Source organism: Portunus trituberculatus, chromosome 3, assembly GCF_017591435.1.
Source record: "Portunus trituberculatus isolate SZX2019 chromosome 3, ASM1759143v1, whole genome shotgun sequence".
Taxonomy (NCBI): Eukaryota; Metazoa; Arthropoda; class Malacostraca; order Decapoda; family Portunidae; genus Portunus; species Portunus trituberculatus.
In genome coordinates, this window is record NC_059257.1 from 7,760,091 (window position 1) to 7,783,805 (window position 23,715).

The 23,715-nt window shown below is 42.4% G+C and overlaps 1 protein-coding gene and 1 pseudogene across 1 annotated transcript; both read left to right on the forward strand.

Annotated features, from left to right (window-relative positions):
• Positions 1-1,207: 1,207 nt before the first annotated feature.
• On the forward strand, positions 1,208-12,258 carry LOC123510296. Its single transcript, XM_045265301.1, is given in 6 exon segments — positions 1,208-1,346; positions 5,924-6,445; positions 6,448-6,821; positions 7,588-7,744; positions 8,130-8,300; positions 10,808-12,258. Coding segments are annotated over 5 exon segments (1,428 nt in total). The 5' UTR covers positions 1,208-1,346; position 5,924; the 3' UTR covers positions 11,013-12,258.
• A 3,516-nt stretch (positions 12,259-15,774) lies between these two features.
• Positions 15,775-23,436, forward strand: LOC123509372 (annotated as a pseudogene).
• The last annotated feature ends 279 nt before the right edge of the window (positions 23,437-23,715 follow it).

Sequence of the window (23,715 nt, forward strand, 5' to 3'; positions counted from 1 at the left end):
TTTGATGTTTATTGATGTCTTTTCTCTATCTCTTCTACAGTACCATATCTCTCTCTCTCTCTCTCTCTCTCTCTCTCTCTCTCTCTCTCTCTCTCTTTATTATCTTTCTCTTCTACGGTACAAATTAAAGATAGAACTGCACCATATCCCCTTTTCTTTTCTTTTTTTTCTCTCTTTCTCTCTTTTATCACTATTTTCTGTACTTCTTCTTTTTATTCGCCTATTCTTATATTTATCAAAGTGTTTTCTCTTCCCATTTTCTTTCCACGGTACACAATAAAGGTGAATTGTACCATATTCAACATTTTTTCTTTCTCTATCTCTCTCTCTCGCCATTAGTGTACCATATAATACAGTGAACTCTCTCTCTCTCTCTCTCTCTCTCTCTCTCTCTCTCTCTCTCCTCTCTCTCTCTCTCTCTCTCTCTCTCTCTCTCTCTCTCTCTCTCTCTCTCTCTCTCTCTCTCTCTCTCTCTCTCTCTCCGTACCGTCCTGACCTTGGAACCAATTTTGTTGCTTATTTTGTTGCTTCCTTTTCCACACGCCAATCTCTCGTTTTCTCTTCGTTTTTTCCTCGTTTTCTCTTTGATTTTAGCGGTGACTGTTGGATTCTGAATAATGTGGCTGTTTTTTTTAAGTTTGTTGCCAGAGAGAGGGAGGGAGTGGAGGAGGGGAGGAGGGAGGGAGGAGAGGAGGGAATGAGAGAGTTGGGTGAATGAGGAAGTGGGAGACATAATGACAGACAGACAGACAGACAGACAGACAGACGGGATGACAAAAAGAGAGAAGTGAGAAAAAGTTCCTACTCAGACAATATGAACGAAAACTCTCTCTCTCTCTCTCTCTCTCTCTCTCTCTCTCTCTCTCTCTCTCTCTCTCTCTGAAGTACGTTTTTTAGACCTATTCATTTATCTAGCTATCTATTTATCTATCTATTCATCAATCTATCTATCTATATCTATCTCTTTCTATCTATCTATCTATCTATCTTTATTTACTTATCTATTCATCTATCTGTCTATCCACCACCACCACCACCACTTCCACACAACAACAAAACAACAACACAGAAAAACAAGGCAATTCAAGAAATAAAACAATAACAAACCAACCCTGCACTCTGATTGGCTGTTGATAGTGACGTCACAGACAAGAGAAATTCACCAGCCAATCAGGAGCAAGGAGGGAGCCTGAGGGTAGTGATGGTGGTGGTGGTAAGGTCGAGGTGGTACATTGAGGTGGTCTTCAGTTGAGCGTTGACCCCCGTGAAGGCAACATCTCTGCCCCACCTGTCACCTGGCACACCTGAGCTCACCTGAACGTCTACTTACCTGTGTGTTCATTAAGGTGAGTTTTTGGTGTGTTTTTGTGAATTTGTGAGGTTAGGTAAGTGGGCATCTGGGTTTTGTTAGGTTAGGTTTGGATAGATAGATAGAAAGATAGACTGAGTAATTGAATTGTAAAAGAAATGTAGAGAAAATGATGAAAGAATAGCTGTGTGTGTGTGTGTGTGTGTGTGTGTGTGTGTGTGTCGTCCGTGGCTGTGTGCATTATCACGTACTGTACTTAACGGGTCACCTGCAAAAATTCTCTCTCTCTCTCTCTCTCTCTCTCTCTCTCTGGTATCTTCTTCATTACATTCCACTAACTCCTCTTCCTCCTCCTCCTCCTCCTCCTCCTAAGAAAACGTCTTAAAATAATGTGGATTTAACGGAATAGTGGTGGTGGTGGTGGTGGTGATGGTGGTGGTCTCCAATCTCTTTCTTCTTTTTTTTATTTCCTGTTTATTGCCTTTAATTTCTCCGTTACGTGTGTTGCTCTCTCTCTCTCTCTCTCTCTCTCTCTCTCTCTCTCTCTCTCTCTCTCTCTCTCTTTCGCAAAAAATAACCGCAAAAGGAGCCTGGAGATATATTTAACGTTATCCTTGCGCTCTCTCTCTCTCTCTCTCTCTCTCTCTCTCTCTCTCTCTCTCTCTCTAACTCATTTTTCCTTCTCTCTTCCTTTCTCTGTTCCTCCTCAAATGTTCTCCTTCCTCTCCTCCCCTCCCTCTATCTCTCTCCCTTCTTTCCCCTCCTCCATCTCCCTCCTCCCACGCATGTCCGCCCTCTCTCTCTCTCTCTCTCCCTCTCCCTCGCAGGCGCCTCTCCCGCTACTCTCACCAATGGACAGTAGCTCTCCCTTGGGCACCTCACCTCGTCTTGGGTTGAATCCTGTAACCTACTTGTGTGTGTGTGTGTGTGTGTGTGTGTGTGTGTGTGTGTGTGTGTGTGTGTGTGTGTGTGTGTGTGTGTGTGTGTGAGTGTGTGTGTGTAACTTCCGGAGTGTTTGTGTGTGTGTATAATTGTGTACACATGCCTTTCCGACTGACTGATTGAATGTACACACACACACACACACACACACACACACACACACGCACATTTACAGTTAAAGAAGAAAGGAAGACAAAGGAAATAAAGAAGAGGACACACAAGATTTAGAGGAAAAATTTAGTATAACATTGTCTTCTCTATTTTCCTTGTTTTGTTTTGTCTGTCTGTCTGTCTGTCTGTCTGTCTATTTTCCTCCTTCCTCCTTCTCAATATTCATCTCCATTTCTTCTTTTCTATTTCTTTTCTTGTTTTCCCTCTCTGTCTGTCTGTCTGTCTGTCTGTCTATCTATTTTCCTTCCTCCTCCTCTCTATTTATCTCCATGTCTTTTTCTGTATTTATTTCTTGTTTTCCCTGCCTATCGATCTATCTATATATTTATCAATCAATCTATCTATCTATCTATCTATCTCAAATTTCCCGTTACGTTCTTATTATCAGCTCCACGTTCATCTCTCTCTCTCTCTCGTTCCACTTCTAAAGATCCACTTGTGTTCTGCCTCGTGTTCCGCTCCAGAGTGTTCCAATTTGTCTGTCTGTCTGTCTGTCTGTCTGTCTGTCTCAATCTTCCCGTTCCTGTATGTTTTATTTTTCACGCTCCTCCACCTTCAATCATCCACTTCGCCTCGTGTTCCACCTCATGTTCCACCTCGTTTATTTTCCTACTTTCTCGGGTTTTTCTTATATTTCTTTTTTTTCTATTTTTTATGCTTTTTCTTTATTTTCTGTTTTTCTTTATTTTTTTCCTTTTCTTTTTCTCTTTTTATGGCTTTTGTCTTGTTTTTTATTGCATTTTTTTCTTCTCTATTTGTCTTCTCATTATCTTTTTTTTTATCTCTGTCTTTTCATGGCCTTTTTCTTCTCTTTTTTTCTTCTTTTCATTGTTTTTTTTGTCTTATTGTCTTATGACCTTTTTTTCTGACTTTTTACCTTTTCCTGACCTTTTTATCGATCTATTTGTCATCTCATGTATCTTTTTTCTCTCTCTCTGTCTTTTCATGGCCTTTTTCTTTTTTTTTTTCTTTTCATGGCCCTTTTATTCTGTTTTCTTTCCATGGCCTTTTTTTCATGGCCTTTTATTTCTTTCTTCTCTCTTCATGGCCTTTTTTCTCGTCTTTCTGTCTTTCCATGGCCTTTTATTCTTTTTCTTTCTTCATGGCCTTTTTTTCTTGTCTTTCTGTCTTCATGGCCTTTTTTTCTCTTCATGGCCTTTTTTCTCATCTTTCTGTCCTCATGGCCTTTTTTTCTTGTCTTTCTGTCTTTCCATGGCCTTTTATTTCTTCTCTCTCTCTTCATGGCCTTTTTTTCTTGTCTTTCTGTCTTCATGGCCTTTTTTTCTCTTCATGGCCTTTTTTCTCATCTTTCTGTTCTCATGGCCTTTTTTTCTTGTCTTTCTGTCTTTCCATGGCCTTTTATTTCTTCTCTCTCTTCATGGCCTTTTTTTCTTGTCTTTCTGTCTTCATGGCCTTTTTTTCTTGTCTTTCTGTCTTTCCATGGCCTTTTATTTCTTTTCTCTCTCTTCATGGCCTTTTTTCTCATCTTTCTGTCCTCATGGCCTTTTTTTCTCTGCATGGCCTTTTCATTGTCTTTCTGTCTTTCCATGGCCTTTTATTTCTTTCTCTCTCTTCATGGCCTTTTTTTCTTGTCTTTCTGTCTTCATGGCCTTTTTTTCTTGTCTTTGTCTTTCCATGGCCTTTTATTTCTTTTCTTTCTCTTCATGGCCTTTTTTTCTTGTCTTTCTGTCTTCATGGCCTTTTATTTCTTTCTCTCTCTTCATGGCCTTTTTTATTGTCTTTCTGTCTTCATGGCCTTTTTTTCTCTTCATGGCCTTTTTTCTCAATCCTCATGGCCTTTTTTTCTTGTCTTTCTGTCTTTTCATGGCCTTTTATTTCTTTTCTCTCTCTTCATGGCCTTTTTTTCTTGTCTTTCTGTTTTCATGGCCTTTTTTATTGTCTTTTTGTCTTTCCATGGCCTTTTATTTCTTTTCTTTCTCTTCATGGCCTTTTATTTCTTTTCTTTCTCTTCATGGCCTTTTATTTCTCTCTCTTTTATGTCTCTTGGCCTTTTTATCCCATTTTCTTTTTTACCGCCTCGTGTTCCGCTTCACTGTGTTCCAATTTGTATGTTCCGCTTTGCCTCTTGTGGTCGTGATTCTTGCTCCACATTGCTAAGGTCACGACCACCACCACCACCACCACTCAGCCATGCACGACTATTTTTTGCACCTCAGTACGACCTCTTTTATGGCTGACAGACCGCGAGGAGAGGAGGAAAAGGGAGGAAAGACCAGGAAAAGACTCAGGGAAAGGAAAAAGACTAAAAAAAATAGGAAAAAACTAAAATAAAAGGGAGAAAAAGGGAGGGAAGGTCAGGAAAAGACTAAAATGAAAAGAAAAAAGTGAAAGAAAAGAGAGGAAAGACCAGGAAAAGACTCAAGGAAAGGGAAAAGACTAAAAGAAAAGGGAGAAAAGGGAGGGAAGACCAGGAAAAGACTAAAATAAAGAGAAAAATAATAAAAAAAGGGAAAAGATTAAGAAAAAGAGAAAAGACCACGAAAAGATTAAAGGAAAAAGGAAAAAACTAAAATAAGGGAAAAGATTAAAAAGAAAAAAAATGAAAATAGGAAAATATACTGAGAGAGAGAGAGAGAGAGAGAGAGAGAGAGAGAGAGAGAGAGAGAGAGACAGACAGAAATACAAAAACAAAACAGAAGAAAAAAAAACTAAACTCCCAAAATAAACAAAAGATTCTAAAACAAAAAAAAGGAAAAAAAAATAAAAAAAAAATAGGAGAAAACCACAAGAATCCCCCTTTAGAGAATCCGATCCTCTTTCTGAACCTGTTGCCTGGAGGTTCAGAGTCTCCAAGGGGCGTAGTGGATCACCTTAAGCCTCCCAGGTAAACGACAGGTAATCCTCAGGTACCACCCATTTCCCCCCCCAAACCCCACGCCAGCACGCCCCCTCCCCCCAAGGAATAAGTGGTAAAAGAAAACGGGAATTGTAGAAAGGAATGTAAGTGGAGGAGAAAAAGGATTGTGTGATTTGGAAAGGGATTGGAATCTCTTTTGTGGGATTTGGTTTTAATTAGGATTATTTTCTTCTTTTTTTTTTTTTTTTTTGTTTATTTATTCTCCTGTTTTGCGTTGTTTTTTGGACGTTTTTGAGTTTTTTTTCCTATTTTTTCCTTTTTTTTTTCTTTCTTCATTCATTCATTCATTCACCTGTTAAGTTCTTGTTTTGGATTTTTTTTCTATTTCCTTCCATTTCTTTCTTTTTTTGTTTCCTCTTTCCTATACAGTATGTTGCTTTGAGTTTTCTTTATTTTCTTTCTTTTCCTTCATTTACTTCTTGTTTCCTTTCTCCATTGCCTATCTTTCTTTTCCTTCATTCATTTATTGTTTCCTCTTTTCTGTACCTTTCTTCTTCCTTTTCCTTCATTAATTTGTTTCCTCTCTCTACCTATTTACTTACTTTTTCCCTCATCCATTTCTATTTCCTCTCTTTCCTTTCTTACCTCTCCTTCATTCATTTTATTCTTTCTTTCCTGTACAGAATGTGTCGTGTCGTAAGTGTGGCTGTGGTGACCTTCCTATGTATCAGCCAGGTCACGCCCTTCCCCCAGGACATCCCCGTGCCCCTGCGAGACTCCCCCAGGGCCCTGCTGTCTCGCCCCTACAGGCCACAGAACACCCACCTGGCGTCCCTGGTGGAGAGCTTTGCCCAGAATGACATTGGGAAAGGTTACATGTTTGATCTGAACCTCCCGGACACATCAGAGCTGGACAAGATGCCGCCCCTTCCAACGCCGCCAAAATTCAACATCAACACTTTCACTTTTAACGAGAAGAATATACGCACGCCCGGAGACATCTTCAGCCTCCTAGCGGATGTCAATGATGCAATGAACGAGAAGTCAAAGAGAACTCAAACGTCCAACTCCGCTGAAACCAAAACGAAGCAGAAATCTGACGCCTCGAAACTGGAAAGTGATGCAAATGAAGCTGTAACGAAGAAATCAGTGGTGTCTAGCTCTAGCGAAGCCAAAATGAAGCAAAAAACTGAGGCTTCAAGGTAGGAAGCGAGTCTGAGCCGCTGATTAAGATTCCTGGGGTGGAAGTGGTGAATACATTTGGGAAGAAGATTCTAATGGCCACACAAGACTTCCAGAACTTAATGGGGGTCGTTCAGCGCATGACCAAGAAAGTGGAAGCGAAACTAGGCAACAAAACTGAGCCTCTCTCTTTCTCCGCGCCGCTCAACACAAATGTCTCGAGTTTGGTGAGTCTGCTTCTTGATTCTTCACGCCTGGAGGAGATTCGGACCGCTGGACTGACTGCCAAAACTGAGGACGAATTTCTGGACCACCTGACCTCCGTGCTGATTGGCGAGGAGACGCGAGGCACTGCACTGACCCTTGACCCCGTGACCATTATTGCTCTGCTTACTCTTGGTAGGTTGACTGACTTTTCATGGTCTTTTTTGTTGTCTTTTTTCCTCTTCATGGCCTTTGTTGTCTTAATTAATATCACACTTTAAGATGTTTACTCCCACTCATATCACCTTCCGTCTCTCCCTTCATCACTTCACCTCCCACCTCTTAACTTCACCACACTCATATCAAACCGCTCTCATTCATGTATCTTCCCACTCATCACTGAAGTAACATTGCCCTTTAGGACGTTTTTTTCCCAGTCACATCACCTACCACCTCTGCCTTCGTCACATCACCTCTCACATCTTAACGCTCTCAGTACTAGGACGCATTTTTACCTTGAGTTTTGGGTACAATTAGACGATTTTATTGACACCAGGAAAGGTCTATGGAGTCGTGCAGAAGATTAATGGCCAGAGTCTTCACTATTTTAATCTCCCCCACATAAGTCTCCGAAACTGTATAAAATCACCAAATAGTAAGCAGAATGAATAGGGAAATGCCAGTTTTGAATAGGATTAGATCTTCTTATTAACATTAGAAAGGCTTTGGGGATTCAGAAGATTAATGGCCACAGTCTTCACTTTTCTAATCTCCCACATAAGTTTCTGAATCTGTATAAAATCACCAAATAGCAAGCAGAATGAATATGGAAACGCGTCATGCTACTGAAGAGATTAACTTCATCAATAGCAAACCCTTGTCACTCAGATATTTATTACCCACTCTTTAAGACATTTTTTTCCCATTCACATTATCTACTCCTTGTCTCACTCCCTCCCAGCCGCGTACCTGATCAGAGCAGTGTACCAGGTGCTCACTGTCACCGGCCGATCTATGGAGGTGGCTGATCTGACAGTGCCTCTTCACCTCTCCGATCTCCCCCTCGCCATGGCTAGTATTCATGACTGGATCTCCGCCCCCCAAGTTGTCACAGTTAGGTAAGTGTGTGTGTGTGTGTGTGTGTGTACACCCTTCACACACCACAGTACACATTCCACACGCCACATTATACCCTGCACTCACAATCGAAAAGTGAAATAACCCTTCCAGTTACGACAGAGAAGCGGTCAGTGAAGCAAAATACACCCACACACCACACAGTACACTCTCCACACACCACAGTACACACCACACACCACACTACACCCTCCACACACCACAACACACCCTCAAACAGTGACCAACCCTTCCAATCACGACAGAGAAGCAAAATACACACACACACACACACACACACACACACACACACACACTACACCCTCCACACACCACACTACACCACCAATACTCTCGAAAAGTGACCAACCCTTCCTATCACGACAGAGAGAAGCGGTCAGTGAATCATCTGGTGGGCAACATTCTGGACATCCCCGGCAGTCTGGCAGCGATCATTAAGCTGTACAGGGAAGGACACCGCCGCTGTGTCAAGCCTTTCATTTGTGAGCAGATGGAGAGACGCTCGTTCTCTGAAGTCACCCTCACCGATATGCTCATGTGAGTAACCGGGACATGGACCAGAAGGGTTAAACTGGCAGGAGCTTTAACCCCTTCAGTACTGGTCCACATTTTTTTACCGTGAGTGTTTGGTGTGATTAGGATTGGTTTATATTAGAAAGGGTCTATGTGGGTCAGAAGATTAATGGCCAGTCTTCACTATTTTGACCCCTTCAGTACTGGGACATATATTTCCCTTGAGTTTTGTGTACGATTAGATGATTTTATATACATTGGCAAGGGTCTATGGGGGTCAGAAGATTAATCGCCAAAGTCTTTACCATTTTAATCCCTACATAAATTTCTGAAGCTGTATAAAATCACCAAATAGTTAGCAGAATGACTAGGAAAAAGTCTCATGCTACTGAAGGGTTTAGATAGAGAGGGATCGAAAAGGAAAAGGATCTGTGGGAAAATAAAAAGGAAGAGCTATGATTTTCTAAGGCTGGAAAAGTAGAGTTGGAATTATACTGAAACAGGAAGAGAAAAGGGTTGACATTCGTGGAAGAGCTGGAAAGGAAGGAGTCTATTGAAGGAAGAAAATGGAAGACCTGGAACTGTTTGAGGCTGGAAAAGTAGAGGGGTTGGTAAGATGAAAGAGGAAGGGGAAAAAGCTAATATTCCTGGAAGCTGGAAAGAGAAAGAATCTATGGGTGGATGAAAGTCAAACAACTCTATAAAACTGGAAAAGTAGATGGTTGAAATTACACTGATATTCCTGGAAACTGGATGTGAATATAGAACTAAAACTGTGAAATCCTGGAAATAGAGATGGAATTCGGTAAAGATAAACATTTAAGAACCAGAAAGGAGTAAAATCTTGCAATACTGGAACCAAATAGAACAGAAACTACGAACCCATAGCAACTGGAAACAGGGAATGACTAGAACCAAAATAACCTGGAAACTGTAAAAATGGGAAACTGGAACATAATAAAAAATAGAAATAACAAAGACAATATGAAACAGATGTGAGAGAAAGCATGCGAGGAAGTGAAGGAGGCAGTTATGATGGCTGGGGTGAAAGATTAGGGGGTGTAAGGAGTGTGAGGGGACGGGAGGGGGAGTCAGTCAGGGTGTAAGAGAAAGCTGTGGGGTGTTTAGGGGCGTGGAGGAAGTGATGATGTGTGAGAAATAGAGCTGAATTGTTGGTAATGGTTGTGGTGAGGGGGCTAGGAGAGAGAGAGAGAGAGAGAGAGAGAGAGAAGAGAAACAAATGAATAAAAAGAACAAAATAGACAGAACAAGATACATACACACACACACACACACTTGACCAAACAAACTTAGATACGGTAAACTGTTAAAACCACGAAAGGGAGAGATAACTTTAGCGTGTGTGTGTGTGTGTGTGTGTGTGGAGAGTTCAGTTCACGTTGGCTGAGAGGCAGGGAGAAGCGAGAGACGAGAGGGGAGAGGCAAGGAAGCAAGGGAGAAGTGAAGAAAGGCCGGGAGAAACTTTGGTACAGGCGCGGGGAGAAAGTTGCGAGCCGCCCAGAACCAAGGGAGTTAGTTGCGAGTTCAAGGAGTGTCATTAAGACCTGGGAGAGTTTTAATACGCGTGGAATGCCTCAGGTGTGTGTACAGGTAAACAGGTGAACTGAGGGTGAAAAAAGGAAGGTTTAACAGGTGGTGTGTGTGTTTTTTTCTTTTAAGGATTTAAGACTTGTGAGGGTTTCAAAGCAAGTGTAAAGGTAAATATGGTGAACAAAAGGATTAAAAAAAAAAGATAGAAGGAAAAGAAAGAAATGAAGGGAAATGTAAAGATAGAAATGGTGAAGAAAATGAAATAGTTTAAAAGAAATGAAGGTTTAATTGATAGTATATGATTTTGTGGACTCAAGTTTCAACGCGTCATCTACACTATCTACACCTCAAACTTCCAACACCAAACCACCAACATCCCCCCCCCCTCTTTATTTTCCTTTTTTTTTTTTTAACTAATCTCAACACACAACCACTTACATTTCCTCCCTCTTTATTTTCCTACTTTTTTTTTTTAACTAATTTAACCATCATCCTCTTCTCTACTTTATCTACCTTCCCCTAAACAAGCTTAACCTAACGTAACATTACCAAGATTTCCTTCCTCTTATTTTCCTTCTTTTTTTTCTCAGTTTCTCCTTTCCTCTTTCTTTCCCTCCGTTTTTCCTCTTTTTCCCTCCTTTTTCCTTTTTCATTTCTTTTTTCTTTTTCCTTTTTCCTCCCTTTTCCCTTTTTTTCTTTCTCTTTTCTTTTACCTCCATTTTCCTTCATTGTATGTCTTTCCTCTTTTCTTCCTTTTTCCTTTTTTTCCACCTTGTCTTCCTTTCATTCCTCTTTTTTTCACCCATCTAAACATCAACCCCTTATCTACACAACTCAACCTAACCAAGATAATTGTCCCAGACTTTTAACTAACTCCAGCAACCAAGTGGGACATTATTTCCTCACCCTTGGCCGGCTTTCCCTCTTGCATGAAGTAGACAGATTATAACACACTGCACCTCTCTCCCTCTCTCCCTCAGCGCTGGTCTTGGCTACTACTTCGGAGAGGACAGCTGGGGAACGTTCATTGACAACACCATCACAGCAAGGAGCGCAGGCTGTGACGTGCTGCCAGAGAGGTGCTCGGCAAGGACTTTGGATGATGCACACTACCTTGAAAGCATCTATACTCGTGCCTCATATAAGTTCTTTGACCTCCTCGCCCGCTTGACTGGTCTTGTGTAGGGGAGGTGTGTGTGTGTGTGTGTGTGTGTGTGTGTGTGTGTGTGTGTGTTTTGGTTTCTGTTCTTGTAATATTTTGATTCGTGTTTTTATTTTTTTTTCTTATTTTTCATATTTTTCTTGATTTTAGTTTTTTTTGTTACGTGGTGGAATTCCTGAGGTGTTGTTCATGTTGTTGTTGTTATTTTGGTTTTGTTGTTGTTTGTTCATCTCATGTGTCTTATTTATTTCTTTATTTTCCCTGTTTATCATAGTCTCCCCATTCAAGTCTTCATTTTCTGTGTAAACTCCTTTTTTTTTTTTCCTTACTTTAGCAGTTTCCATACAGTATTTTTAATGTATTTTCTCATTAGGTCTATTATTCTTTACAGATGTCGCCATTACACAGCCTTATGACGTTGCTGTAGTGACTATAAACACATACAAGTCAGTCAATCAGTCAATCAGTCAGTCAGTCAGTCAGTCAGTCAATCAGTCAGTCAGTCAATCAGTCAGTCAGTTACTCACTCAATTAGTTAGTCAGTCAATCAGTCAATCAATTAATCAGTCAATTAGTCAGTCAGTCAGTCGGTCAGTCAGTCAATCTTCCTATTAATTCAAACCATTATTCTTTCTCATAATCTTAATCTCACCACTTCACCGTTCCATTTCTCATAATCACTTTATTTTCCTTTTATCTATCAATTTCTGGATCTATTTCTCACATCTCTCCCATCAGTCCCTATTACCTGAAGCCATCACCAGTACCTGTCCCCTTTCCCCTGCCACGTAACTTGCCCCCCCTGTCAGTCTATCAGCATGTGTCAGTCTCCCCTGCCACGTGTTTGTTATCTAATTAGTATTGCAACCTTAGTATTATTTATTTATCCATTAATCTATCCAACATACACTGGTTTATTTTGAGTGTATATGTGTAAGTGTGTGTATGTTATGTATTTGTTCCATGTTCTCTTTAAATATTAGCCCCTTCAGTACCAGGACGCGTTTCCATATTCATTCTGCTATTTGGTGACTTTGCACAGCTTCAGAAACTCATGTGGGGGATTAAAATAGTGAAGAGTGTGTCCATTAATATTCTAAACTCCATAGACCCTTCCTAACGTCAATAAAATGGTCTAATCGTACACAAATCTCAAGGTAAAAATGTTCGCCTGTACTGAAGGGGTTAATTAAATTACTGTAGAGAGGTAATATTTATGTAGGGAAAGTTGTTGAATTTGTTACCTGTTAATAAAAAATGTGAAATCAGTGAGGTGAACTAGTCCTATCATCTCAAAGGTCATTGTAACACCACACACACTTCAGAACAAGCTTGAACCGACACCCCACTGAACCAGACGAGGGGAACCATACACAGAGAATTTAACGTGGAAAGAAAAACATCAACATGAACCTTAGCGATGATAAGAAGAGGAACATAGCACAAGAAAAGAGGGAAGCTGAAAGAGGCCTATACGATGCAGCCCCTGTATATTTAAAGCTACTTAATTCAATCTATCAACCCCATCCAGGTAAGACAATTAAGGTGAGTCATTTAGCCATCATAAATTACACCAACTTCAACAGATAAAGAATTTTGAAGTGTAAAGGAAAACATCAACATAAATTTTAGTGATGAGAAGAGGAAAGGTGAGACAAATCATAAAATACACCAACTTCAACAGGTAAAGAATAAATGGAGGTATAAGGACATAGAAACTGAGATAAATAAATACATAGATACATGAATAGATAAGTAGATAGATAAATAGGTTTGGTAAGGTACTGTACATAGACCTAAAAAATAACAGGATAAATAGAGATACAGGGACGTGAATAGATAGATAAATACACTGACATAGATATAGAATGAATGGATAGATAAATAGATAGGTACATAGATAGATAATTAGGTTAGTTAAGATACAAAGAACTGATAAAATAAGGATAAATGGAGATAAAGGGACATTATACGTAGATAGACAAATGAATAGATAAAAAAATAGATAGATAGACAATTAGGTTAGATAATGCACAAAGAGGTGAAAAAAAAAAGATAAATGGAGATACAAGGACATAAATAGATAAACAAACACACTGCCACAGATAACAGATAAAGAAATAGATAGACATAGAATAGATTAAGTTTCTCCCACTCAAACTCAACTAAACGCAATTACAAACACACAAACACACATGCAAAGAGAAACAGACACTAAAAGATTTGAGATAGTAAATTTAAAGACTTCCTCCCCATCTCCTCTTTTCTCCAGGTTAATTGCATCTCGTATGGTAATTAGAGTTTATATAGGTGAGGATGTTACCTGAGGGAGCCACAGGTAATGAGAGATACCGGTGAGCAGCTACGCATCACAAGGTATACAGATTTACCGGTACACAGTTAATTAGATGACGGTTTGTATGGTGGAGAAGGAGAAGAAGGAAAAGGAGAAGGAGAAAGAGAAGAACAAGAACAACAAGAATAAGAAGAACAAAAGTAGGAAAGAGTAGAAAAATTAAAAAAGGACATGAGAGAGAGAGAGAGAGAGAGAGAGAGAGAGAAAGAGAGAGAGAGAGAGAGCGTGTCCAGATGTAAAGCGCTGGGAAAAAATCAAAGTTCACCAAGTTACATAATTTCTCTCTCTCTCTCTCTCTCTCTCTCTCTCTCTCTCTCTCTCTCTCTCCCACTCAAAAAAAACAAAGCAATCAATTTGTCGCTTAAACACATCGCGTCTTTTTAAATCACGACCTGAGAGAGAGAGAGAGAGAGAGAGAGAGAGAGAGAGAGAGAGAGAGATTTACCACTATCTTAACTCCACACCGTGCATACAAAATGACTCTTATGAATGTTGATAGACTCACAACCCCATAAAAGGAAATAAATAAATAAGTGAATGAATAAATGAATAAAAGCTTAATTTATCTTGTTTCTTCAAATTTATTCATGAGTTTTTTTTTGACCAACAATAAAGTTAATCAAGTTTTTTTTTCAGCTCATGTCAACTTTTTTTTTTTTTTTTTTTTTTACTGATATTTGTTTTATTTTAATCCCTTCAGTAGCATGACACCTTTCCATATTCCTTCTGGTGACTATTTGGTGATCTTATACAGCTCCAGAAACTCATGAAGGGGATTAAAATAGTGAAGACTGTGGCCATTAATCTTCTGACCTCCATAGACCCTTCCTAATGTCAATAAAATGGTCTAATCGTACACAAATCTCAAGGTAAAAATGTGTCCCAGTACTGAAGCGGTTAACGTTGTTTTCTATTTTCACATTTCTTAACAGTGCACAATATAACGGTACAGTGGAACCATGCGTGCTTTGGGGTCCGAGGGGTCTCCAAGCGTACGGGTTCGAATCCTGTCCACGGTCCGAGTGCAGGTAGGGCTTCCTCACTCGGGGCAAGGGTTTCCTAGCGGGTGGGCTTTGAGATAGGAGGTACCACAAAAGTATCCCCTTTAGCCCAGAAATTCCCGTGAAAAGCCCACATGGTATAAATAAAAAAAAAAAAGAACTGCTCCACTTTTTTTAATAACTTCACAGAAAATCCAGTGTTTTTAGTTTTCTTTTATCTATTTCCAGTTTTCATCAAATTTCTTCATTGCTTTCTTTTTTTCATTTTCATTTTGTTCCATTTCGTTTGATCAATCTTCATTTTTTGTCTTTTCGTCTCTATTTTCGATTTTATTGCATCTTATTCTTTATCTCTTCATCTATTTTATCTCTTTATTCATATTTCTTAATTCCAACGTCACTGTGTTCTTATTCCCTCCTTCAGTTCTTCTTTACATTTATTCTTTATTCTTCATTTATCATTCTATCCATCTCTTCCATCTATCTACTCCTCCTTTTTACCTCCTTATCTACTTCATCCATATATTTATTCTTCATTTTCCATCTATCATTCTATGCATCTCTCCCATCCATCCACTCTTAATCTTTATCTCCTTATCCACTTTCTTCTATGCATCCTTCATTATCCACTATTTACCTCATCTATCTTACTCATCCACTTATTCCATTTATTTATCATTTATTATTGCATCTACTTATTTTTATTTGCACGAAAAAGGATAAACAAAAACAGGGAAACAATTTACAGTTTAAGAAAATAAGAGAGAGAGAGAGAGAGAGAGAGAGATAAAGTTAAGGGAAGAGAGAAGAGAGAGAGAATGGAGGGGATAAGAGATAAAGAGAGAAGGGTGGAGAGGAAGAAGAAGAAGAAGAAGAGAGGAGGAGGAGGAAGAGGAGGAGGATGGGAGGGGGAGGTAGTAGACTTAATACTGTTAGCGGTCACCCTCCTAACCACACACACACACACACACACACACACACACACACACACACAGATGGCACTGACGAAGAGAGGGAGAGGGAGAAGGAGATAGGGAGGGAAAACAAGGAGGGATGGTGGAAGGGAAGGGAGGAGGAGGGGCAAGATAGAAGGAAGAAGAGGAAATGCAGAATAAAAGATAAGGAGAAAGAGGAAACTAGGGAAAAACGAGAAATTAAGAGAGAAAATGGAGAAAGGAAGGAAGAAAGGAAGAGGAAGAGAAGAAGAGGAAGGAGAGAAGGAAGGGAAAGAGAGGGAAAGAACTAGAAAGAGAGAGAAGGAAGGGAGGAGAGATGGGAGAAGGAGGGAGGGAGAGGAGGAGAGGGAGGGAAAGATGAAGAGGAGGAGGAAGGGAGGGAGACAGTTGACACACACACACACACACACACACACACACACACACACACACACAGCAGCCAGAGGAGTTAGTCGAAGCCTTGGGCCTGACACAAACACATACACACACACACACACATCTTGCACACCTGAGGGAAGACACACCTGGGGAACTTGTGCATTACCTGAAGTGATCTGAAGTGACTGACTGATTAGCTGATTCACCTGAGCATTGAAGTGATAAGTGTGAGTCGTGTCAGAATTTTGAAGTGTGAAGTGTGAAATGTGAAAGTGTGATTTTTTTTTTTTTTTATTTGTCTTGTTTTTGTCACTCTTATTGATTTCTTTTCAGTTTTTGTTTTGTTTTCTTTTTAGTTTTGTTTGGGATTTTGTGTTTTTGTGTGTCTATTGGGGTAGAGGGAGTAAGTGTGTGTGTGTGTGTGTGTGTGTGTGTGTGTGTGTGTGTGAAGCGTGGTAGTAGTTAGTATCCTTGTTGGGAATCTGTGTGTGTGTGTGTGTGTGTGTGTGTGTGTGAAGCGTGGTAGTAGTTAGTATCCTTGTTGGGAATCTGTGTGTGTGTGTGTGTGTGTGTGTGTGTGTGTGTGTGTGTGTGTGTGTGTGTGTGTGAAAACTGTGGCAGTAGGTGGTATCCTTATTGGGAATCTGTATGTGTATAATTCACTGTTTGATCTGGTGCAGTCTCTGACGAGACAGCCAGACGTTACCCTACGGAACGAGCTCAGAGCTCATTGTTTCCGATCTTGGGATAGGCCTGAGACCAGGCACACACCACACACCGGGACAACAAGGTCACAACTCCTCGATTTACATCCCGTACCTACTCACTGCTAGGTGAACAGGGGCTACACGTGAAAGGAGACACACCCAAATATCTCCACCCGGCCGGGGAATCGAACCCCGGTCCTCTGGCTGGTGAAGCTAGCGCTCTAACCACTGAGCTACCGGGCCGTAGCCGTGTGTGTGTGTGTGTGTGTGTGAAAACTGTGGTAGTAGGTGGTATCCATACTGGAAATCTGTGTGTGTGTGTGTGTGTGTGTGTGTGTGTGTGTGTGTGTGTGTGTGTGAGTGTTCCTTTCGAATTTTTTTTTTTTTTTATTTGTATTAAAATCAGTGTTGAATTTTTTCTCCTCTTATCATTCTAACTAAACAGTGACACGATTTAATAAGCTTTCATCATATCATCTCTCTCTCTCTCTCTCTCTCTCTCTCTCTCTCTCTCTCTCTCTCTATCTATCTATCTATCTATCTATCTATCATCTTCACAACAATTACTACTTCCTCATTCCTTTTACGTTCTTCTTCATTCCTCCTCCGTTCTTCCTCATCTGCTCCGTGCTTTTCCTCCCTCTCTCTCTCCTCCTCCTCCCTCTCCTCCCCTCTTCCTCCCTCTCTCCCCAGCAAGGTGTCGGAGCATAAGCGTGGGAACTCAAATAAGCGTGAGAAACAAACACACACTTGCAACTGGGCCCGTTAGTGTGTGTGCGTGCGTGAGTGTGTGTGTGTGTATTGGTGATTAGGGTGGTGGTGGTGGTGGTGGTGGTTACATAACTAGTTGTTGTGGTGATGGTGATTGTGGTGGTAACAGTTTTAGTAGTAGTGGGTGGTGGTATTGGTGGTGGTGGTGGTGGTGGTGGTGGTGGTGGTGGTGGTGATGGTAGTAGTAGTTGCATTGTTACATATATACAAGTAGTGGTCACGGTGATGGTGGTAGTAGTAATGATAGTGGTAGTGGTGAAATAACAACAGTCTCAACTTAATCATAACTAAAATAACGCGGTGTTCTAATAGAATCAATAACACAACAACAACAACAACAACAACACACGCACAAACACACAATAACTAAAAGAAAATAGAAAACTGAGAAAAAAAATAACTACTTGACTATGGAAGAAAAAATACTTAACTAGGAAACAACAATGCGTATGGCAAGACAACAGAATGCGCATGGCAAGAGAGGAATGCGCCTATGTATGGGTTAGGGAGAAAACACTTGGCGAGGAGAGACACAGTATACATATTTAGTTAGAATAATCATTGACTGGTTGACAAATACTATACAACTTTTAGAGCTGGATTGAATGATATACTGAAGGTGTATGTAATTTGTATTGAGTTATTGATTTGTTCTTACCTCTTCCATCTGGTTCTCTTGCTAGTGGCCGAACGCTCTCAAGTATTTGGATTGTAGTTTTAAAAGCGATCAGTGAAGTCCCAGATGCAAGTGAATGGGTTTAGCTGGTCTCTGGGAAGTCTCACCTCCTCAGCTTCATCCACAACATCAATAAAATCCAGAAATGCTGTAAATGTCTGAAATTATAATTATTGCTTTACACAAAAATTTCTCAAAGGTATACCGGAAAGGGTTCATAATTATGCACCAACTACTAGAGTTAATTCAGGTTAGGTCCCTATTCCTAACTTAACAATGCCTAACCTAACAGAGAGGAATTGAATCGAAGTGAAACGAGTGAAGGTAAACAGGTGATTAGGGCAACACAACCGGACACATATGCAACACTCTCCCTCCCTCCCGTAAGCCTCAATACTTGCCGTGGTATCATTGCAGTTTGAACCAATACACCACACGTAACTATACACATTCTCACGGCCCAGATCACACTTCTACGCGCATCTCTAACCCCATTTTACCCTATCGGAAAATGGGGTTAGGTTAGGTTAAAATCCCACTCTCCCAGGAGGTCCCCAAGCTTGTTAGACGTAAGGAAAAAGAAATATAAGATAGGGTATATTGGTTCAAACTGCAAATTTACCCTTACCGTTATCACTTATCCCAAAAATATTATAAAAATCGTTACTGTTTTGAGTGTATGTATTGGCGTTTGAAGGCATGAAATACACTTGAACATTATACTTACCATGTCAATCCTGTCGAGGTGATGGACGTGCGTGTAACGAGTGGACACTTCACGACTTCTCTACAAAGGTCACCAAAATTCACCCCGGTAAGGGAGTCCGAGCGTGCGCCTTTGTAAATGCCATCATCTCTTCCTTACGATAGACATTTTGACACATCGAATTTTCAACTTGAGTTTCGTGAATAGCACTGGTGTCTCCTGCTGGTGAGGGAATAGAGACAACAGTATTTAAGGAACCTCTACGTAGACGCTAACACCAACGCTGAAAGTGCCTTAAAAAACGGGACTTGGCAAGAAACAGGCACATTAGTATTATACTGTCTACTCTAAAATGGCTCCTGGATTTCAAACACATTGTTGCTTATTGATAACGTCATTGATTTGATGTGAATAATACTTGATTTCTGTTGATCGACGCGCTTATTACAAGGACAGCTCAAGATTTTACTGACCTTGCTAACTGCATGCCTCCCCTCCTCCTGTGGCCTCTCTACACAAGGCCAGAAACTAGAATTATATCCTTTCTTCTTCCTCTCACCCCTATTCTGCCCGACTCTCTAAAGCAAAAGTTAACCAGTACTCTCAATCATTCATACCTTTCACTGGTAAACTCTGGAACTCCCTCTCTGCTTCTGTATTTCCGTCTTCCTACGACTTGACTTCTTTTAAGTGGGAGGTATCAAGACATTTGTTCCTTAATTTTGGCTAACTCTACTTTTCTTAGATGGAACCAGCACTCAAGTGGGCCTTTATTTAATATTTTGTTGCCCTTGGCTGGCCTCTCCTGTATAAAAAAAATCTGACAATCACGCATTCCCTGGGACACCAATCGAACAGCAAGGAGCCGCTTTTAGAGTACACAGACTACACCAATTGCCAACACCACGTTAAAAGCCGGCTAATAGTGTTTAAATTCGCTTGCAACAGTTGAATTACACTGTCTACATTTGTCAACACTCACCATCCTCTTTGGCAAACTCGCGAATGCTTCTGAAGAGCCGCAACACACACTAACACCTTGGAAACACCGATATGCCAACACAAACACCGAGTCCCGCCAAAACAAGAGTCAACACTATGAAACGAGTCTCAGGTCAAAGCAAAACACTAATTCTTCTCTTCCGTTTCGTGTTTCTTTGTGTTTATATTTATTATTACTTTATTTGTTCATTACACGTTCATTTTTGTATCTCTGCCATTTTGTTTCGTTTTTATTTTGTTTCTTTGCTTTTTCTCTTGTTTCATCTCGATATTTTGTTTGACTACGTACCTTTTCATCCTTCGTTTCGTCAATTTTTATCGCCTTGTTACTCCCGTTTTCTTTGTTTCATGTCAACAAAGGGAAGAGAAAACGTGATTATTGTTATATTTTCGTTCCTCTCTCTCTCTCTCTCTCTCTCTCTCTCTCTCTCTCTCTCTCTCTCTCTCTCTCTCTGCATTTATCTACCTATCTATCTATCCATCTATTTACCTACCTACCTACTTAACTATCTACCTATCTATCTATCTATCCATCTATCCATTTACCTACCTACCTATCTATCTATTTTATCTATCTAGTTATCTCTGTGGTGTGTGTGTGTGTGTGTGTGTGTGTGTGGTCGGTAACAGCATGTAGTGACCAGCAGGACGTAACGGTGTGTAACGGTTTACCTGAGTTTACCTGAACATGCGACGGTCACCAGGTGTGTGTGGCGGCTAATTGGGATATTGCTCTCACCTGTTGTTGTCTCGCTCACCTGCCAATAAAGGAGAGCAGGTGTGGGTCAGTGGTGTGTGTGTGTGTGTGTGTGTGTGTGTGTGTGTGTTGAGTCATTACCTGTGTTCTGTTTCACGTCTTGTGTTGCAGATGAGGCGAATAATGATGGTGATGATGGTGGTGGTGATGATGGTGAAGGAGGGGGAGGGAATAGCCACCCCCCTTCGCCCCCCCGTCAGAAGGTACGCAGGGATCACCTCCAGCAGGCAAACCGTTCTTCTTGACCCCTCTACTGCGCCGCCACGCCCCTCCACTACCACCACCACCCATGCCACCCCAGCCTCCCCCAGGGTCACGAGGCTCCCTGGTAGTATCCCTGTGAAAATGAGGCTAAAAGATAAATTCTCTCTAGGGCGGTTCAATGGTACTGGTCTCCTTCTTCAACGTCTCCGTCAGCAGAGGCGTGGCGTGAAGAACGGGATGTGGCGAAGGGGCGGCGCTGGGGGCTGGCAATGGGTGGCAGAAGGGTGCGTCCGGGCGGAGGGAGGGTTGGTGGCAGGGTTGGGGACGTGATAGGGTCAGGGAAGAGGAGGCAGGGTGCAGTTGCCGCGTCAGGAGGCCCTGGGCGGTGGGGCAGCGATCAGGGTCACCTCCACCACCGCCTCGCCTCACCCAAACCTTCTCAGTCTAAAGGCGACTTTTTATCTCGTTGGCATGAATCCTACAGCGTCCCCCGCCAGCAGTCCACGGCCACCACCGCCTCCACAACCGCCACCACCCCCAGCAGGACTCCCACGCCCGCCGTCACGTCCCCTGCGCCCCCAGAACCCCGAGTCCCTGCAGTGGTCATTCCCGTTACCGCCTCCGTGCATGACATGATCAGCAGGCACTACACATCCCCCGCCAACACCACCAAGCTACGCCCACGCCCACAAAGCCCTCCAGGAAGCCCTCACTGCCCACCACACGCCCCTCCACCACCACCACATCTCCCAGGGCCACGCCAAAGGGAACGGAGATCCTCGACTCAATCAAGAGCATCGTCAGGGCTGCCGCAGGTGACGTGAGCAGCCTCGCCTCCAAGAAGGCAGTCGGGAACACCGCCCCGCCGCCCCTCGATGTCTTCGCCGGCGTCGCCCCCACCAGTGACTTCCGCCCCAGTTTTCGCCTTGAGGACATACTGAAGACTAAACCAGACCCTGTAAAGTCACGCAGGCCGCCCCAGCCCATCACAGCCCAGCCCTTCAGCCCCGCCCAGCCCATCAAGCCCTCACAGCTTCTCAAATCAGCGCAGTCCATCGACTCAGCCCTTATTTCTGAAGAGCGCGGCCCGAACTTGCCCGGCACGTCCAATCCACGCCCACCAGGCCTCCCCACCGCTAACTACCTGGTGCACGTAGGTCACCCGCCTCCCGCAGCGGACCGCGAAGGAGGCGTCATCCCGCCTGACGAAGGAGACGAGGACATAGTGATAGGTCGTCCAGCGGCGTTGATCCAGAGCCCTGACGCACAGCCAAGGACATCTGCTTTCAAAGGACACCCCGGGATCTCAAAATCTGGTACTAGTAACTATGTCCCTTTCACTACCAAGGCCACCAGCGTCCCCACCATGTCATAACCGTTGTTCCTGCCCACGCCACAGCCCACGCCCGCCTCATCCCCCAGGCCACGGCCCCCATATCCTCACACAATTCCCAGGGGCACAGCAGGCCTCACCCCAGGTCCTCCTCGGCTCTGCCCCTGGCTGGGCCCCTGATGACGTGCAGCCCCTGGTGGATTTCATCAGACACAAGTACGGGGAGGTGAAGATGGGCGTCCCTCCCTCCGTCAGTAGACTGCAGGCACTCATATCCACCGACCGCGTCCCTGACATGTTCCACGGCCCGGATATCCTGCAGGGGCTGAGGAGGAAGGCCCAAGTCTTCCTCCCGGTGGCTGTGCAGAGGCGCGGCGAGGCGGACAAGGACGTTAAAGGGGAGCTGCTGAAGAAGTCACAGGCGGAGGTGGAGGAAGTGAGTGGTGGGCATTTCGTTGCTCTATCCAGTCTTGTCCTTGTGCTTGCCTTCTGCGCGTACCTCCTCTTCACAAACGCAGGAGTCCTTACCGAGGGTAGGGGCACCACAGGACTGCTTGTAGGAGCCGTGGAGGAGGCAAAGCAAGGACTGAATCTCCTCCTGCAGGATTTAGAGGAATATGAAGACCACTTGAAAAACAGGAAGGATGAGGAAGAAGAGGACCTCACCTTCCTTCAAAAAATACAAGAGGATCCAACGAAGGATATTCCAGGGATCTTGAAGAGGATCTGGGATGTGGTGGTGCCTGAGGAGCTTCGTAAAGTTAGTGGAATCCTAACCTATGTCTCTGATCACTTCAACCTCATCAGTAACTCAAGAACAAGCAAAAGATTAACCTACGTTTTCTCTAACACGGAAAATACGAGTCTCCCTTCATCGAGGACCTCAAAGAAAACGGGATCCAACTCATGAACCGCATCACAGAGAACGGAGTGGATTTCCTGATACAAAACGTGAAGGATAAAGGGTTCGATCTCATTCAGGTGAACCAAACAGATTCAAACACCACTACCTCGGTTCTGACAAAGGATCGGGTGTCGTCTGCGGTTCACTCACTCCTCGGTTCGCTAGCCAGCAGTGAACCAGTGAACGCTTTCATCTCTCGCTTATGGAACCCGATCGAGAGTCTCACGAACACACGAACCGCAATGAAACAAACAAATAATGAACCAGGGAACCAAAAAGAACCAGAATACGAACCCTTAGGGCAAAGCAAACCACAAACAACAAACCAGTGAACCATGAATACCCAAGTGAACCGGTCCATGAACCACGAAAACCGGAGAACCGAACCAGAGCCACAAAAATGAACCAAAACTTAAGAAAACAAGTAGCTGAATTGATACAAACCACTTTGAACCATAAAATACCGAACCATGAATCCTCCAGCGAACCATTTGAACCATTTATCGAACCAAGACACGAACCAGCCAACAGTGAACCAGGAGAACCAGGGAAGGGCGCAAAATATCACTTGGAACCACGAAAAGAGAACCACAAAGAGAAAAACCGAGCAGAACCACTGGAAACGAAAGAGATAGAAGTAAACTCAATGAATACTGAAAATAAAGCAAAAAATTATGGAACCGTGGAAGGGAAAGAGGAAAAGAATAAAGAAGAGGAACGAATGACTGAAAAAGACGAAGCGAATGAGGGAATAAGGGAAAAGGAAGATAATTTGGAAAAGAGAAATGAAGCAGTGGAAATTATTACGTCGAAAGGAAAGAGGGAAATGGAGAAATATGTGATAACGAATGAGGAAGAGGGAAAACTCAATAAAGAAAAGGAGAAACGGAATAACAAAGATAACTATGGAGATAGAGAGAACAAAAAGGCGAAAGTGGAGGAGGAAAAAAGACAAGAAGTAAAAGAGAAGGAGGA